This window comes from Macrotis lagotis, chromosome 1, assembly GCF_037893015.1.
Source record: "Macrotis lagotis isolate mMagLag1 chromosome 1, bilby.v1.9.chrom.fasta, whole genome shotgun sequence".
Classification (NCBI taxonomy): domain Eukaryota; kingdom Metazoa; phylum Chordata; class Mammalia; order Peramelemorphia; family Peramelidae; genus Macrotis; species Macrotis lagotis.
The window spans coordinates 876,022,592-876,039,449 of NC_133658.1; the positions used below are offsets into that span (position 1 = coordinate 876,022,592).

The 16,858-nt window shown below is 49.6% G+C and overlaps 2 protein-coding genes across 10 annotated transcripts in view; one reads left to right on the forward strand and one right to left on the reverse strand.

Annotated features, from left to right (window-relative positions):
* Positions 1–2,921: 2,921 nt before the first annotated feature.
* Positions 2,922–13,009, forward strand: MFAP2 (microfibril associated protein 2). Of its 3 annotated transcripts, none has more exons than XM_074218306.1 (9): positions 2,922–2,948; positions 8,289–8,371; positions 9,774–9,848; positions 10,424–10,450; positions 10,543–10,629; positions 10,978–11,016; positions 11,128–11,215; positions 11,455–11,528; positions 11,799–13,008. In XM_074218306.1, exons 2-9 carry the CDS (start codon positions 8,335–8,337, stop codon positions 11,900–11,902), a joined length of 531 nt encoding a protein of 176 aa, XP_074074407.1. In that variant the 5' UTR covers positions 2,922–2,948; positions 8,289–8,334; the 3' UTR covers positions 11,903–13,008. The 3 variants fall into 3 exon arrangements, with proteins under 3 accessions (XP_074074407.1, XP_074074406.1, XP_074074408.1); XM_074218305.1 differs by lacking the exon at positions 2,922–2,948 and adding an exon at positions 3,823–8,096 and having other exon boundaries at positions 11,799–13,009; XM_074218307.1 differs by lacking the exon at positions 2,922–2,948 and adding an exon at positions 3,823–4,450.
* Positions 13,010–14,055: 1,046 nt separating this feature from the next.
* Positions 14,056–16,858, reverse strand: part of CROCC (ciliary rootlet coiled-coil, rootletin) — a 74,268-nt gene continuing 71,465 nt past the window's right edge. For all 7 annotated transcript variants that reach the window (XM_074218304.1, XM_074218303.1, XM_074218302.1 and 4 more), the window contains 3 exons: positions 16,632–16,763; positions 15,602–15,775; positions 14,056–14,795 (listed from right to left, as the gene is read on the reverse strand). In XM_074218304.1, the coding sequence (XP_074074405.1) occupies positions 14,700–14,795; positions 15,602–15,775; positions 16,632–16,763 (402 nt within the window). In that variant the 3' untranslated portion in view covers positions 14,056–14,699. The remainder of the gene's footprint in view (positions 14,796–15,601; positions 15,776–16,631; positions 16,764–16,858) is intronic.

Consider the following 16,858-nt stretch of genomic DNA (forward strand, 5'->3'; position numbering starts at 1 on the left):
CAGGACAAACTTTCTAACAATGAGCGGAAGTTGTTTGGCAAGAGAATAAAGTTGGTGGAAGGGTTTCTTTTGGATATGAATTGAACTTGCTTTTTAAATTTGATTTAATAGGATTTTATTTTTTCTAATTCTATGTAAATACAGGTTTCAACAGTCATTATTTGAAAGATTTTGAGCCCCAAATTTTTTTCCCTCCCCCTCCCCAAGAAAGCAAGAAATCTGATAAAGGTTATACATGAGCAATTGTGTAAAACATTCCCATATTAGTCATTTTGCACAAGACTCAAAGAAGGAAGAAAAAAAGGAAGGAGAGAATGAAGAGATGAGCCTGCTTTACATTGAGACCCCATAGTTCTCTCTGGATGTGGATAGCATTTTCCATGACTAGTCTTTTGGAATTGTCTTGGTGATCATTGTACAGTTGAGAAGAACCAAGTCAATCATAGTTGATCATCAAACAATATTGCAGTTTCTGGGTATAGTGTTCTGGTTCTGTCCACTTCATTCAACATCAGTTCATACAAATCTTCCCGGGTTTTTCTGATGCTAGCTCATTTTTTTTTTCAAGGCAATGGGGTTAAGTGGCTTGCTGAAGGCCACACAGCTAGGTAATTATTAAGTGCCTGGGGATGGTTTTGAACTCAGGTACTCCTGACTCCAGAGCCAGTGCTCTATCCACTGCGCCACTAAGCCGCCCCTCATTATTTCTTATAGCACAATAATATTTCATTCATAGACCACAAGTTGTTCAGCCATTCCCCAATTGATGGACAACCTCTCAATTTCCAAATCTTTGTAATGAGGTCTCTTCTGACTCTCAAATCGAATAGTTCTAGGTTAAATCTAACTCCCAAAGATTGCTTTTGGTTTTTGTCCTGGAAATGGGGGGGGGGGCTGATTTTTCCTAGTCCCACTAGCCGTCTCATCAGTGACCACCAGATGGCCCCACCACTGCCAACCAAGCTATCAGAGTGAAGGCCCCTCCTCTCCTCCAGAATTTGGCTAGATACCCAAATCAAGGCCGATAAAACAGCAGGAAAAGAATAAAATGTGACTCAGAACAAAATCCAAACACTCCTTGATTCCCCCACCCCTGGCCCCTCTGTAACCCTTAAGACCTGGGCTTGGGCTTGGGCTTGACCTCAGGTTCATCTTGAGTCCCATCAAAACCTAGCTCCCTTTTCTTTCCATCCTCAGAAGAGCTCATGGCTATCCCTTCTGGTTATTTTCCTTGGCTCTGAAACTATCCAAGAGGGAAGGGAAGACTGTGGTTAGGACATCTGGATCATCGGTCTGTGACTGTTGCTAAGGTGGCCATTCCCCAGGCCACCAGGATGAGGTGAAAGCCTACTGGTCACCCCCTGACCAATCAGGGCTTCTCCAGAGCTGGGCAAAGGGCTTGAAAGAAAAGGAGACAAGTTTAAGGAAAACATGATATCTTTAGTTAGAGTACTCAGTTAGACCTGAGTTCAAATCTAGATTCTGATACTTGAAATCTGTGTGACCTTGGGCAAATTACTTTCAGGGTCTCAACTTCCCTTCCAGGAAAAAAAAGGTGGTGGGACAGAATTAGAGTATATGACTTTCTAAGGTCCTTCCCAGTTCTAAATCCAGTGATGTATTCAGTAGCCACTGGGGATGGAGTTGACCTAAGACTTTATCCAATCAGAGTTTATTACTCTTTATTATAATTCCCCACTGGACAGGGAGACTTGAGTCCCTAAAGGAGACCTATGGTTTATAGGAGAGAAGTTGTAATTTTGGTCTGAGCTCCTGGACATTGTGAAGGAGTTTTTTCCTTCCAGTGTAGGTAGGAACAAGCTGGAAAATGTGCCATCAATTCATTGGAAATTGGAAGAGACTTTGCAGATCATCTAGTCCTTGGGGTCCTTATACCCCTTTGGGGGAATGGCTATAGACAGGTTTCAGGGGCTCAGATTTGGATGGGAAATTTTTCATCTTTATTTTCACTAATCTTTTCAATTATTAAAAAAAACCTCCCTCAACAAGGACCCATAGTGGAAAATGTTATCCACATCCAGAGAGAGAGAGAGAGAGAGAGAGAGCGCAACAGCAGCAGCAGATGGAGTCTGAATTGCAAATAGAAGTCTACTATTTTCACTTTCTTCTTTTCATTTTTTGGTCTGTTTCTTCCTTTGCAATGTGATGAATATGGAAATGTTTTACACCATTGCATATATTGCCTATTGCATATATAACCCATATTAAATAACTTACTGGCTTGAGGAAGGGGTGGTAAGGGAGGGAGGGAGGAAGAAAAATTGGAGCTCAAAAAAAATTTAAATGAATGTTAAAAATTGTCTCCTTGTGGAACTGGGGAAAATGCTATTTCAAAACAAAAAATAGTAACAATAAAAAAATGAAAAAATCCTCCCTGGGTCTCAGTTTTCTTTTTCCTTCTTGGGGTTAGCACCTCTATCTCCCAGGATTGTTGTAAGGCTAATAGGAGATCATTTTGTGAGCCCTAATTTGCTACATACATTCTAGCTATAATGATTCTTATCATTATTTTAAGTGTTAAATATGATTAGGACACTAAAAGGTGCCAATGGAACCCAACACTTCTTTTTATAGAGGAAGAAACTGCAATCTGGAGAAGAGACTTGACTGAGATGCCAGGACTGGCAGGGGGCAGAGCCAGCCTGCCCCTGAGTGGCACCAAGCCTCGGTGGCCCACTGGCTCGAGAGAGCCTCCAGCCCTCCCCAGCCTCTAGCTCCTCAGGGCCCCCCCCTTGGCCCCAGGACCGGACTCCAGCCCATCCGTGCCCCGCCCCGGCCCCACATCTGGCCAGAGTCCTCCTGGCTCTAGCATTAGGACCCAGCGGAGGGGGAGGCTGGAGGTGGCGGCTTGTCCCGTTAGGGGGTTGGGGAGAAGGGGGAGGCTCTTGGCAGGCAGCTGAGTGGGCAGAGGAGAGAGACCCAGGCAGGTAGGAGAGGAGCCGGCAGGCTGGGGCCGGGCTGCATGGGGGGCTGCCTGCTGGAAGGAGGGGAAAGACCTCTCCCCTCCCTAGCCTAGCTGGAGGGGACGGGGGAGAGAAGGGAGGTGGGGAAGTTGGGGGAAGGACCCCAGACCCTGAGGGTCCCCTCCCCCACACTTGGGAAAGTTTGGGATTGGGGTCGCTGGTCCCAAATAGGATCGGGGGTCGGGAAGGCAAAGTAGTGTCTGGAGGGTGAGCTACCCTGCGAAGTCTAAATGAGATCTCAAAGCACCTGAAAGCTTTTTTTTTTCTTTTTTGGGAGGTAGGAGTGAGAAGTAGCGGAAGGGGAGTGGGGCTGGTTCAGGACTGTTACTAGAGGACTGGGGTGGGGAGGGGGAGACCAGCAGCCGGGGTCTGGGGAGGGGAATGAGAGGTATGGGGAAGTGGGGGTGGGGGTGGAAGGCCAGGGTTAGGGTCTGGGTGCTTTACATTATGGTTTTGTGTGTGTGTTTGTGTGTGTGTGTGTGTGTGTGTGTGTGTGTGTGTGTGTGTGTGTAAAGGGGGGCGGTCAGCTTTTGTTCTCTGGGGCACTTGGAATGTGGGGGGAGGGGAGGGGAGAGGAGGAGAAGGTGGGGTCTGCTGAAGGGGAGAGGAGAGAGTGTGTGTGAGTGTGTGTTTTCTCTCGTTGATTGTTCCCAGATGTGCCCGATGAAACATCTGGTTTTTTCTAGCCTAGACCCCTGCCCTGCTCTGGAAGCAGAGCAGACAGTCTGGATCTGTCCCCCTTTTCTCCTGGGTCGGATTGAGGTTGCCGGGGAAGAGAGTTGAACGCTTAGGAGTGGGTTGAGGTGGGGCCAGTGTTGGGGGGTTGGGAAGACTCCTGTGGGGGTGCTCTGAGAAAAAAGGGAGGGGAGAAATGTGGCAATGAAGCAGAGGGACCCTTAGGTGCTGGGCTGGACAGCACCCAGATGGGATGGGAAAACTTGGGATTTCTCTTTCTCCTCCATGGTGGGAGTGGAGAGTCCCTGAAGCTGGTAGGGTTTAAATGGGTGGCTATAGATGAGGGGATTTGGAGGATGCTGAGATCTATTGAGAGCAGGGTCTATCTGAGATGGACTATAATAAGTGCATTCAGCAACAGGAAGTGATTAATACATGTTTGCTAAATTAAATTGAATTGCATTGCAACAAGTGGGTGGGAGAGGAGGCCCCAGTACTTTGGTCCTCCTCCATCCTATCCTGGGATTGCCTGCCCTGGGGCTAGGTCTTCTTGACCCAGTTTTTAGAACATCCTTCTGGAAGAGCCAAGGGAGCGTTTAGAAGCACAGTCATCCCCATTGAGAGAGCTCAGGAGGTTCCCAGAGAGCCAGGAGGAGGCCCAGCTGGGAGATTCTCACTACTCCCCGATCCCTTGAAGGCACAGAACTCCTAGGAGCAGGCCCCAGGGAGAGGGAACTTGGACACTGGGAGCCTCACTGGAGCCAAACCCAGTCCTTACCTGTCCTAGCCAAGTGAGTCACCAAGCTTTAGCGTACGTTGAACTTCGTCATGAGCTCTGAGTTCTGGCCAGGCTGACCTTTTCACTAACCTCACATGAGGAGTGTTCACAAATTCACATTTATTTTTGCAAGTCTGTCCCTCAGGACTGGAAGACATTCCTTCCTTCCTTCTACTGCTTAAAATTCCTTGCTTTGCTTCAAGGCTCCCTTCAGGTACCATCTTTCTTGATCCTCTCTTTAACTTCCCCCCTAGCTGGTAGTGATTCCCTCCCCCAAAATAACTTTGTATTTATTCTGAATACCCTTCTATGTTTACATATTGGGTCTGCTGATAGAACATAAGCTCCTTGAGGGCAGGCATTGTTTCATTTCTGTCCTTGTATTTCTAAGACTAGCATAGGGCAGTTAGGTGGTGCAGAGGATAGAGCACTGACCCTTGGAGTCAGGAGGATGGGAGTTCAAACACAGCTTCAGATACTTGACTCTTCCTAGCTGTGTGACCCTGTTCAAGTCACTTGGTCCTGATTGCTTTACATTCAGGGCCATCTCCACTCATCCTGATTCCTATCTGGTCACTGGACCCAGAAAGCTCTGGAGGAGAAAGTGAGGCTGGTGACTTAGCACAGCCCCCCCACCCAAATCAATTCACATGCTTGTCATGGCATCTCCTCCCTGATGTTGTGATGTTGTGGTCTTCTTCAAGAATGAAGGACAGGGAGCGGCTAGGTGGCGTAGTGGAGTCAGGAGTACCTGGGTTCAAATCCGGTCTCAGACACTTAATAATTACCTAGTTGTGTGGCCTTGGGCAAGCCACTTAACCCTGTTTGCCTTACAAAAAAAAAAAAAACTAAAAAAAAGAATGAAGGACAAACATTAAGACTAGCATAATACTGAAGAACTGTGAACACACTGAGTATTAAATAAATGTGTGATGGATTGATATCCCATCCCATGCCAGTCTGGATCTTGGGACCCCGCTTTTGGAAAAGAAAAAAGCAGTGAGGCTTCTTCAAGCTTTCTCTGGATAGTGGAGCAAAGCAATATCACTCTATCCAATATGGAGCCACCTAGCTGTCCCATCAGAGTCAGAAGAATTGGTTTTGAATACTGGCACCACTGTCTGTGCATCCTCTCTGAACCCATTTCCTTTTCTGTCAAATGAAGGGACTGGACCAAGTGATCCATAAAATCCCTTCCAGTCAATGTCCTAGTTTCATGAGTCAGGTCTCATATAGGAGACTTTCTGGCATAGTGGAAAGATTGGACAAAGTAATCAATAAGATCCCTTCCACCTTTATGACCTAGCTCCAAGAGCTAGTCCTCATAGAGGAGACTTTCTGTTAGAGTGGAAGAATCGGACAAAATAATTGATAAGGTCTCTTCCAAAACCATGATCCAATTCCATGAGCTAGCCCTCATAAAGCAGACTTTCTGTTAGAGTGGAAGTATTAAATTAAAAGTGATCAATGAAGTCCTTTCCAGCTCTCTGACCTAGTTCCATGAGCTAGTTCTCATAAAGGAGACCTGGTATAATGGAAGGATGAACTAAGTGATCAATAACGTCCCTTCCAGCTCAATGACCAAACTCCATGAACTAATCCTCCCTTCTGGAAAGAACCCTCTACTGGGAAATGGAAGTCTAATCCACAGTGTGCCACTGAATTAGTGGTATGACCATATAGAGAGTCTATTTTCTCTCTAGTTCTGTTTCCTTGTCTATAAAATAGGAAAAATAACCCCTGTCCTGCCAACCCCATAGTGTTGGGGCAAGGATCCATTGTGAGGTAAATAGTTATGAAATCTCTAAGTGAACAGAAACCATCAAATGTTTGTATAAGAAGGTCTTATCTCATTGGACTTGTGAGATGGGATAGAAAGCACCCGATGTGGAGTTCAGAGGGGAGACAGGAATCAAGTTTCTTTCCAATATCAGCCAAGCCAAGACCTAGGAAGAGAATTTTGGGGTGTGGTACCACCTTTGCCATTAGTTGGCTTGGATGACCTTGATCCATTATAATTCCCTCCCCATAAGGAAGGCAGGAGGGGTCTTAGTTTCCTTCTCTGCAAAGTGGTGGGGTTGGTCTAAGGTCTCTCCTACTTTGGACCATTCTTCAGTCTAAAGTTCCTCCAACCCCAGCATTCTGTGTGTTAAAGTTTCTCTCTGTCTCAGCATTCTGTTCTAAGGATCTTTCTGTCTCTGAACTCTGATCTGAGGTCCCTCCCAGCTCTGACATTTTACATACTAAGGGCCCTTTAATTCTGACAGTCTATGGTTCTATAAAATCTCCTCTTGAATTCTAGGCCAAGTCTCTCACTTCTTAACCATAAGAACCCATATGTCTAGAGTAGGTAACCATGCTGTATCTCTGTGGGGCCCAGCTTCCTTGGCAAGAAGGGAGGTCTCCTAACTTCATTGAGGGTGACCCCCCACTAGCACAGAGGGGGCCCCATTCAGCCTAGGGTGGGGAGCATGTGGTGTCACTTAGGATGGATGATCCGTGCCCAGATTCTAATTGGGAACAGGTGACATTCTGGGCAGAGCTATGGAGCTGGCGCGTGGACCCGCTGGGTCTGAGCAAGGCTAGATGGAGGTTGGAAGAAAGAGAATAAAGCATTGAATCCAGGGGGCCTGGGCTCCCACTGAGAGATGACCTGGGTTCAGTGTGGGGAGAGAAAGACAATTCTTCCCTCTTCTGCAACATAGGCATTAGATAGGGCTCTGCAGAGTAGCAAGATGGTGCCATGGCTAGATCAGTGAGTCTGGAGTCAGGAAGCATTATCTTCTAATCCTACCATAAACAATGATTGCTCACGGGATCCTGTCCAAGTCATTTCCACTCTGAGACTGGCTAATCTATAAAATAGGAATAATGCCATTTGGGGCGTATAGGGCTTGTTGTGAGGCTCCAATGAGCTAATGTATATAAAATCCTTGGAAAATCTTAAAAGCACCCGAGAGGTGCCAGTTAACATTGTTAGGTAGTAAGCAGCAGAACCAGAATTTGGGTCCAGGACTTGATTCCAAAACCAGCCCTTTTTTACTATAATAGACCATAGCATACTACCCATGAATCTATCAACCAGTTCTGGTTGATGCTTGTCCTTCGTTCTTGAAGACCATGGCATCAGAGAGGTGATACCATGACACATGAATTGGATTTGAGTGAGGGGGGTTGCGCTAAGTCACCAGCCTCAGTTTCTCTTCCAGAGCTATCTGGGTCCAGTTCTGGTCCTTAGCACTTATATGACTTTTCCTCTCTGGGCTCAGTGATCCCCTCTAAAATGTAGGGATTGGTTAGGTGATTCAGTAGATAGAGCACCAGCCCTGGACTGACCCTGAAGACACTTAACCCTCACTGTCTCAAAAATAAAATTAAATAAAAGGAAGGAATTGGATTAGAAGAAATTCAAGATTCCTTTCAGCTCCCTTGATGGCCATGGCAGCTGGGTAAGGGGGCATTGGATCTGTTTTGCAGGGTTTAGCAAGGATGGTTAAGTGTCCAAGGTGAGAGAAAAGTGAGAGGTGATAGGGAGAGAAGGAAAAGAGGGAGAGGACTGGTAGGGCTTTGTTTCCATCCTAGGCGCAATAAGGGAGCTACTGGTGTTTCTTCAGTAAGACAGGGACAGGATCAGAAGGATGTGATTGGAACAGCACTTGGTAGGTGTGCTTTGGGGAGTAGGGAGAGACTTGAAGCCTATTAGGAAGATATTGAGAAAATCCAGGAGGGAGGTGATTAGGGTCTGAACTAGGGCGCAGAGAATAGAAATATTAGAGAAATCAAAGAAGATGGGGAGGTTTTAGAGGAAAGATAATGAGTTAAACTATATTTATATTCTCTCCCCCCCCCAGCTCATCCCTCCAGTTTTCCCCCCCACTGATTGCCATATTTGTTGTCATGAAAACTGCCTACCTCTTCCTGTTATGTCTGCCGGGTAAGTAGCAAGTGGGGTTCACTGAGGCCTCAGGCTCAACTCTATCAGGTTTGCAACTTGAAGAACCCCCCCCCCAACCAGGGATTGAAGGCGATAGGACATTTGTCTTTCCTAACAGTGATGCCATTGCCCAGCATGGATGGAATTCTCCTTGACCCATCTTCCCAGGGCCTTCCAAAGCCAGATGTCAGCTCTGTCCCACATCCAAGCTGCACCCTCTCCAGTATCCTATTCACCCATAGATGCTGATGAGGAGGGGACATGCTGACACCCAGGAACTTGCCTCTTGACCCTGAGACCCTCTAGAGAGGTGGTGTGGGAGAATGGAAAGAACATGGTTAGGAGTCTGGGGTCCTGGGTTCTAGTTTTAACTTGTCCACTAACTCACTGGGACCTTGGGCAAGTTCTTCCACTCGGACTCCTAGTTTCCTCACTTTGTAAGAAAGAATGGTGATGAAATGAAAGGGGGAAAAAGAAAAAAATGAAAGTGGGGCTGGGCGTAGAAGGAGGATCAGATCTAATCTTCTTCTGACTCTGTTCTAGGTACCCTATAGTCATGAAATTACATCTATTCCCTTTCCTTATATTGGGCATTTACCAGACACTTGGCATCTCTGAATCTGTTTCCCCATCTGTAATATTATTTCAGAGAACTACTGTGAGTGACAAAGGATCTATGTAAAATACTTTATAGACATCAAAACTATCAGAATGGTGGGGGTCCTACTGTCATTGTCTGGGATTCCTTCAACCAGAATAATAGCCAATATTTCTATAGCTCTTACTATTACCAGGAATTGTGCCAGGTAATATTTGATTATCTTATTTAATCCTCACAACATCCCTGGAAGTTAGGTTCCTATTATCTCCATTTGAGGAAATTGAGGCAGACAGCAGTTAAGTGACTTGCCCAAGGTCACATAGCAAGGGACTATCTGAGGTTGCATTTGAACTCAGGTTTTCCTACTCTAGACTCAGCACCTGTAGCTGCCCTATCTCTACAATTCTGAGTCTATCCAATGATGCCCATACCCACTTCTGAGAACTAATTACAGTTGATGATCCTATGGGCCATCCTCTTTGCCCCTTTCCTGAAAGGCAAGGAAGGGGTAGGTCTTTAGGTTGGATCTTAATAGGGACCCAACATTTCTAGATTTGGAAGGAACTTCCAAGGTCATAGAATCCAACTTCCTCCTTTGACAGAAAGAGAAACTGAGGCCCCTGGGGATTAAAGGACACAGCAGGAAGCATCAGAGAGGCAGGGGTCCGATTCCAGCTCTCTGCTCCAGCACTAGTGATTTGCCCATCATTCCCTGTTGTCCCTTTCCAGGTCTTGAGGCCCCCTAGACTTCCCTCTCAATCCCACCTAATACATCTCTGACCTTTGCCTTCTTCCTTTCAGCTGGGCTGCTGGCCCAGGGTCAGTATGACATTGACCCTGACCACATCCAGTACACACATTATGGGGACCAGATTGGTGAGTGGCAACCACGGATGGAGGCTGGGGGACCCCAAACCTACCCCTACCCTGGCTGTGGCTCAGAGAACTTGAGGTTGGGAGGGACCCAGAAGGCTAAACAGAGTCACTCTACAGCATCCCCAGAATAGTCATCCTGCCTCCATTGGTAGTGAATCCCTCACCTCGCAGGGCAGCCCCTTCGTGTGACACTAAACCCCCATCCTCCTCTTGGCAACGAAGCTCACTCTTCCCTCTGGTTCCGAGCTGAGTAAATCCTGCCTCGTTCTTTGCTCCTGTCATGTGAAGCTTGCTGCCAGGCTCCTCCTTCCCTGTTCAGCCTCCCAGCTTTTCTTCTGTGCAGTCCAGACCCTTCCCCATTCTGGAAGAGATCCAGCCCCTCCTTCCAGACCTCTTCCTCTCTAGGTCTTGACACCATCACAAGGCAGACACCGGACGGAGCCTTTGGCATCAGAGGTCCTGGAGGGTGGGCAAAGTTGTCCACTCTGGGTTTGAGGTGGGTGGGGGAGTCTGTTTCCAAGGCTTCCTGAGGGGCCCCCATGCTGCCTATCTAACCTCCCTTCTCTCTCATACAGATACTCCTGAGTACTACGATTACCAAGGTATGGGGCTGGCCAGAGGAGGGTGGGGGGCTGAGAGGCAGGGGTGAGGGAGGGGAAGCCAGAAGACCACCTGCCCCCTTCCTCCTTGGCAGAGTCCACCCACCATCCCCCGGAGGAGCAGCTGCAGTACCAGTCTCAGCAGCAGGTCCAACAGGAGGTGATTCCGGCCCCTACCCAAGGTAGGTCCCCGTGTGGACACTGGCCTCTTGCAGGACAGAGAGTGGGAAAGGTTGTTGGTGGTGCTCTGGCTCATCTTGCGTGTTCTGGCCCTCCCTTCTCCCCCTCTTCCATCACATAGGAAGGACGTAATGATTGATCATACGGGGCCATTCATGGAGTAATGAATGAATGAATGAATGAATGAATCCCCTGGCTGTCCATTCCTTGTCCTTGTCCTGGCTCTCCCTTCTCCGGACCTCAGCTTCTCAATCTGTCAGGAAGGGGCTAGATGATAGTTTCTCCTTCCTGTCCCAGAAGTCTCTAAGCAGAGTCTCTCTTGATCCTTTCTGGTGTCTCTACCCTCACAGAAAACCCAGAGACGGAGCCCACAGAGCCTGGACCACTAGGTAAGAAGCTGGACAGTCTCCTCCCTATCCCCTTTGCCCAAAGGGGAGAGGAAAGTGGGACGACTCGGAGCCCCGGTTCCCTCACACTTCTTGCTTCCCTCTGTCCCCCAGACTGCAGAGAGGAGCAATACCCCTGCACCCGCCTGTACTCTGTCCATAGACCCTGCAAACAATGCCTCAATGAAGTCTGTTTTTATAGGTGAGTGGCATGGAGGGCAGAGGTGCCCACAGATGGTAGCTGGGAGGATGGGACTTCAGAGCCACCCCCTGGCAAGCCATCTAGGACTGGAAGAGCTGGTTTCTGACAGCTGGGCCCCAGTGCCCCCAGCCATCTGCAAGAGGGCATGGGTCCTGGATGCCAGCCTGGGAAGGGAGTGGGGATCATTGGGAGGATGGGAAAGAAGCCTCTCCACTCCTCCCCCATTTCTCAATTCCCAGCCTCCGCCGGATGTACATTATCAACAAAGAAATCTGTGTCCGAACCGTCTGTGCCCATGAGGAGCTGCTCCGAGGTAGGAGGGGGGCCCTGCTGGCCTAATCCTAAGGTCCACAAAGACTCCCTCCCCTCCCCTGCCCACCCAGGGATGCCTTCTTCCCCCGGTCCTTTCCTCCCCCCAGCCAATGCAGGGACTGGGGCTGGGAGTGGCTGTCGGGCACCAGATCAGCTCAGCTCATTGTTTCCTCTGGCCTGACCCATCCCTGGTAGCGGGTCAAGGGATTGGCATTTCAGTGGAGTCTCTCCCTGGCTGCCAGCCTGACCCTCTTCCCCTCACCCTCTCTAGCTGACCTGTGCCGAGACAAGTTCTCCAAGTGTGGCGTGATGGCGACGAATGGCCTGTGCCAATCTGTGGCTGCTTCCTGTGCCAGGAGCTGTGGGGGTTGTTAGTGGGCAGGGGGCACCAGGAGGGGCACTGAGCCTAGCCAAGGGCCAGGGGACCTCCAAGTGCATGAATCTGGGCTGGCAGGTTTGAGGGGGAGGGGCTGGGTTTGATCCTGTTGTGGTTAAAAAAAACCTGGTTTTTAATTATCTTTCCTTTTTGTGAATAAGCAGACTTCAGTGTAGACTGGGAGATGAGCCCACAGTCACCCCTGGGCAAGTAGGGGAGGGCACAGGGGGATGATGCCCCATCCTGCCCCCTGCCTCAAAGTCCCCGATGTCAGCAATACCAAAGGTTGGAAGGGACCATGAAGTGATGGAGTCATGAAGACCTGGTTCAAATGCTGCCCAGATACTGTGTGACCCTAGGCAAGTTTCCTTATCTATGGAATGAGAGTTGACCTTGATGGTCTCCAAGCCCCCCCCCCCCCGACCTAAAGACCTACAGTGAGGAACAAGGCAGTCCCTTGTACCTGTGGATGGTCTCACTGTTAGGAAATTTCTATTTTCCCCAAAATGGATAAAATCATTTTGCCTTTTGAGGTCAAGCAGAGAAGACTTATTGCTCTTCCACCTAGTAGTCCTTCAGATACTTTAAAAAAAAATTATTTGTATTGACGGCCATGGGTTTAAGTCATTTGCCCAAGGTCACAAAGTTAGGCATTGTTTGAGGCCAATTTGAACTCAGGTCTTCCTAACTACAGGGCTGGTGCGCTATCCACAGCACTACCTAGTTGCCCCCCAGATACTTGAACATAGTTCTCATGTCCATTGCCCACCCACCCACCGAAGCTTTCTTATCTCCTGGCTCAACATCCCCCAGTTCCTTCACCTGACCCTGGCATGGCCTGTTCCCATCCCCTGGTCTTCTGGGTGCCCTCCTTCAGCATTAGCTGGCAGCAGGCATTTCAGCTGCAGCAAAGGAGGGGCTTGGGGTCCAATGCCTGCTGCTCCCCCCGCCCCGCTCACTCCCCAAGCCTGGTGCTCACTGGCACCTCACCTGTTTCCACCAGAGCAGGCCCTGGGGCAGGGCCTTCTGCTCTAGGTTGGATGTACTGTAGTGGGGTGTCAGATCATATATATTTTTTTTTGTACAAAATAAAGAGTTTTTCAAGAAAAAAAGCTACCCAAGTTTGGGATCAGTATGTTGGGGGAGAGTAGGGCTCAATCTGCCTTTTTCTCCTTCTGAGGGGTGAGGGAGGGGAGGGCTAGAGAATAAAAATAACAAGGATTCTGCAAGCAGTGGCAAGGGCTGGCCCAGGGTCAGCAGGGACCCAAGTTCAAATCCACCCTCCAGTGGGGATGGCTCAATGAATCTGAGTCTTGGGACACCTAAAATCACATCAGCTTATTTGGGCACGCACATACACACACACACACACACACACACACACACACACACACACACACAAAGACATACACAGACATACACACAGATACGCAAAGATATACACATACACAGACATACACACAGAGACACACAGAGACACACACACAAAGACATACAGACACACACAGACATACACACACATACACACAGATATGCAAAGACACAAAGACATACACACATATACATACAGACACAGACACACACACACAAAGACATACACAGACACACATACACACAGACATACAGATATGCAAAGACACACACAAAGACATACACATACACAAAGACAGACACACAGACACACGCACAAAAAGACATACACAGACACACACAGACATACACAAAGACACACAAAGATGCACAGACACACACACAGATACACAAAGACACACACACATACTCTCTGGCTTTGACTTGGCCTTTGTCCACAGAGGGTTTCCCACAGGGATCTGGAAAATGGGCCCATTGTTTTGGGAGCCCATTTCTAGCAGTTCCTCTATTCTCCCAACATCGGGATGGGGGGGGGGGTTGCCCAGGGGTCACTGATCCCATGTTATCCCAAGGTCTCATCGGGGCCAGAACGCTGGCCTCCGGCCCCAACGGAAGCTTTTCACTAGGGGGATTCCCCCCTCTGCTGAGTCACCCCAAGTGGGCTCGAACCTCCCTCCTATTCCTAAGTCCCAGGAGGACTGCAGCCCCTCCCCTCCACCTACTTCCCCCAAGGACTCTAAGGAAGTCCATGATAGCAGACAGGCTTCTCCCCACCCAAAGAAAAACAATAGAAAAGTTTTCTTCATGTGTTTTTTTTTCCCCTTCTAAGAAACCCAGGTGAGCTGTCCTTAAAAGGCCCAAGAGCCACAGGCCATGATGTCGATGGAAATGTCTGTCTGAGATTCTGGGAGAGGTTGCTCACCTGGCAGGGGGCGAGGAGCAGGGAGGGGAGCGCTGAACCGCAGGGTCTCCCTAGACTCAAACCAGGAGCACTGCCCCGGCCTCTGGAACTACTGGGCTTGACCAGGCCCTGCCAGAGCTCAGCTGTGGAGGGTGAGCAGTCACAGAACTGTAGGACCCCAGGGGCCACCTGGGCAGCACCTCCCCAAGGTGGGATCCCACCAGGCACAGGGAGCCTCTCCCAAGGCAGCCCAAGCCATCGATCTGACTGGGGCTTGTTTCAATGCATTGAAATCAAATCTGCCTCTGATTCTTCTCCTGTTCTGCCCTCTGTGGCCAAGCCGGGCATTGCTTCCCTCTTTTCCCACCCACCATTCTTCAGTGCCCAGGCCCTGCCCATGGTCCCCTAGAACCCCTGGTTTGGGGCAGTTGGGCTAGGAGCAGGCCTAGCACCAAGGCAGTGTCTGGAATCCAGGGTGAAGATGGGGGTCAGACCAGAAGGGGGCTCAATTTCCAGAAGGGGGCTCAATTTCCAGAAGGGGCGGAGGATGAAGAAGATGGAGAGAAGCCCTGGGGGGTCCTGCGAAGCTCCTGCTGCAGCCTTTCCTTCAGGGTGGAGATCTGTGGGAAGGGGGTTGGAAAGAGATGAGGGAAATCACAGAACAGCTCCTATTTCTAGGATGTGTGAGGGGAGGAGTTCTTCCCTGGAAGGACCCCACTGCCCTCGGTCCCCTTCTCCTAGAAGGCATCTGTTCTAGGGCAGGGCCTCCTCCTGGATTGGCCGCTGCCCTCATCACACCCCCTGACCTTCCCTCTCCTCCCCTCCCATCAGCCGTATTTTGCATGTGGTTTTCTTCAAAGGAATCTCAGCTAGCAAAGGATGGGCTTGGCTATCTGTACTGTCCCCGAGTACTTTTAGTTGCCATTTACACGCTTTACCCCTCCCCCCCAAACCAATTTCCTTACAACTACTTATAAAGAAAGCAATGTAGGGGTTATTATCCCATTTTGCAGATGGGGAAACTGAGGCGCTGAGAAAGTGATGGTTTGATTTGAGCCCCAAGCCCTGAAGGGCAGTTCCCTTGCAGGGAGCCCTCAAGGAAGGAAGAAGGAAGGAGCCACCTTGTCCCTGGGAGGGACAGGCACCAACACAGGGGTCCAGATGCAGAGGACAAAGGACCAGGCTATTTTTCTCTTAATCTGCAAACAGCAGCCTAAGTTTTGAGGTGTCTGTTCTCTTCCTCTCTCTGCTCCCCCTCACTGCTGGCAATGGTGGACCCCTGGTCAGAACAGCTGAAGGTGCAGGTGGCGCGAGGCCCTACAGCCCCATCTTGCGGATGAGGCTCAGAGGAGGCAGGACTAGGAGCCGGGTCCCCCAACTTCCCATTCAGTGGTATCTCAATGGCCCCTGCCCCTGCTGCACTCACATGCTCCTCGAGCCCACGAATGCGCTGACGGTGGACACGCTCCCGGGCCTCCATGGTCCTCTCGGCCTGGGCCTGGGCTCCGCGAAGCCTCTCTAGCTCCTGCTGCAGCTCCAGCTGGGTCTGCCCTCCTGTCTCCATCAGACATTGACCCTGCTCCATCTCCAGCAGCTGGGCCTAGGGTAAGGACAGGGAGGGAAATCGAGGCAGCCCACAGGGAGCCAAGCTAAGGACTCTAGGCTGGGCAAGCAGGGCAGGAGAAACTGTCGATGGAAAGGCTTCTAGAGAGGTGATCATGCTGGGGGATCCTAGACCCACAAAGGAGCTTTCTGCTCTTCCTGTGGCTGGCCCCCTTGTCTGATAGGCTCTGCCTCCTGAAGGGCTACCTCTTAAGGTTTTCTTTAGAACTTCAGTAGTTTCCTCAGAGGCCAGTACCTTCCCAAATAAGATAACTGTCCATCTATACAGTCCCTACCCTATATGTATACACGTGTATGTCTGTCTACCTATCGACTCCTATCTATCAATCTATCTGTCTATCCATTCTTTCATCTGTCTATCCAACTATTTCTCCATCCATCTCTATCAATCTATCCATCTCTCTCTTTCTCTCTTTCTATCCATCTGTCTATCTATCCATTATATATAGTTTTATTTATAGTTTTGTTTGTATATACATACATACTTACATTGGCTCCCCTATTAGAAGGGAAGTTCCTTGAGGGCAGGGGCTGTTTCTGCCTTTCTTTGAACCCCAGAGCTTAGTGGAGAGCTTGAAACATAGTAAGTGGTGATTACTGATTGGCTGAGGGCAAGGGCCAGGTTGAGTGGAACCGAGGGTTAGATGGGCCAATCCCAAGGACTCCTACAAGGCCCACATCTGGCCTACCCTAAACCACCTTCTTCGGTGACCTCTGAAAACCTCGGTCTCCTGAGCTCAAACCATGCCGTCCACCAGAAAGAGGTGGGGGGTACACCCCCCCTTGCCACCATTGGAAAGGAGAGCTGTGGGGAGCCAGGGAGGGATGCCTACCTCCAGTTGATGGATCTGCCTCTGGGCCTCGGTGAGTTCCTGCTCAGCCCCAGTGAGCGAGCGGTCCAGGAGACCCTTCTCATGGTTCAACCGAATGGAGTCCTCATGGCTGCGTAGCTTCTCCCGCTCCACCTGCCAGGAAATCTCTATCTACAGGCTGGAAAGACCCATCCTCCAGGCCCCAGCTGATGCAGGCAGGTTCTGCTCCAGCTCCCATTGGCTTGGTC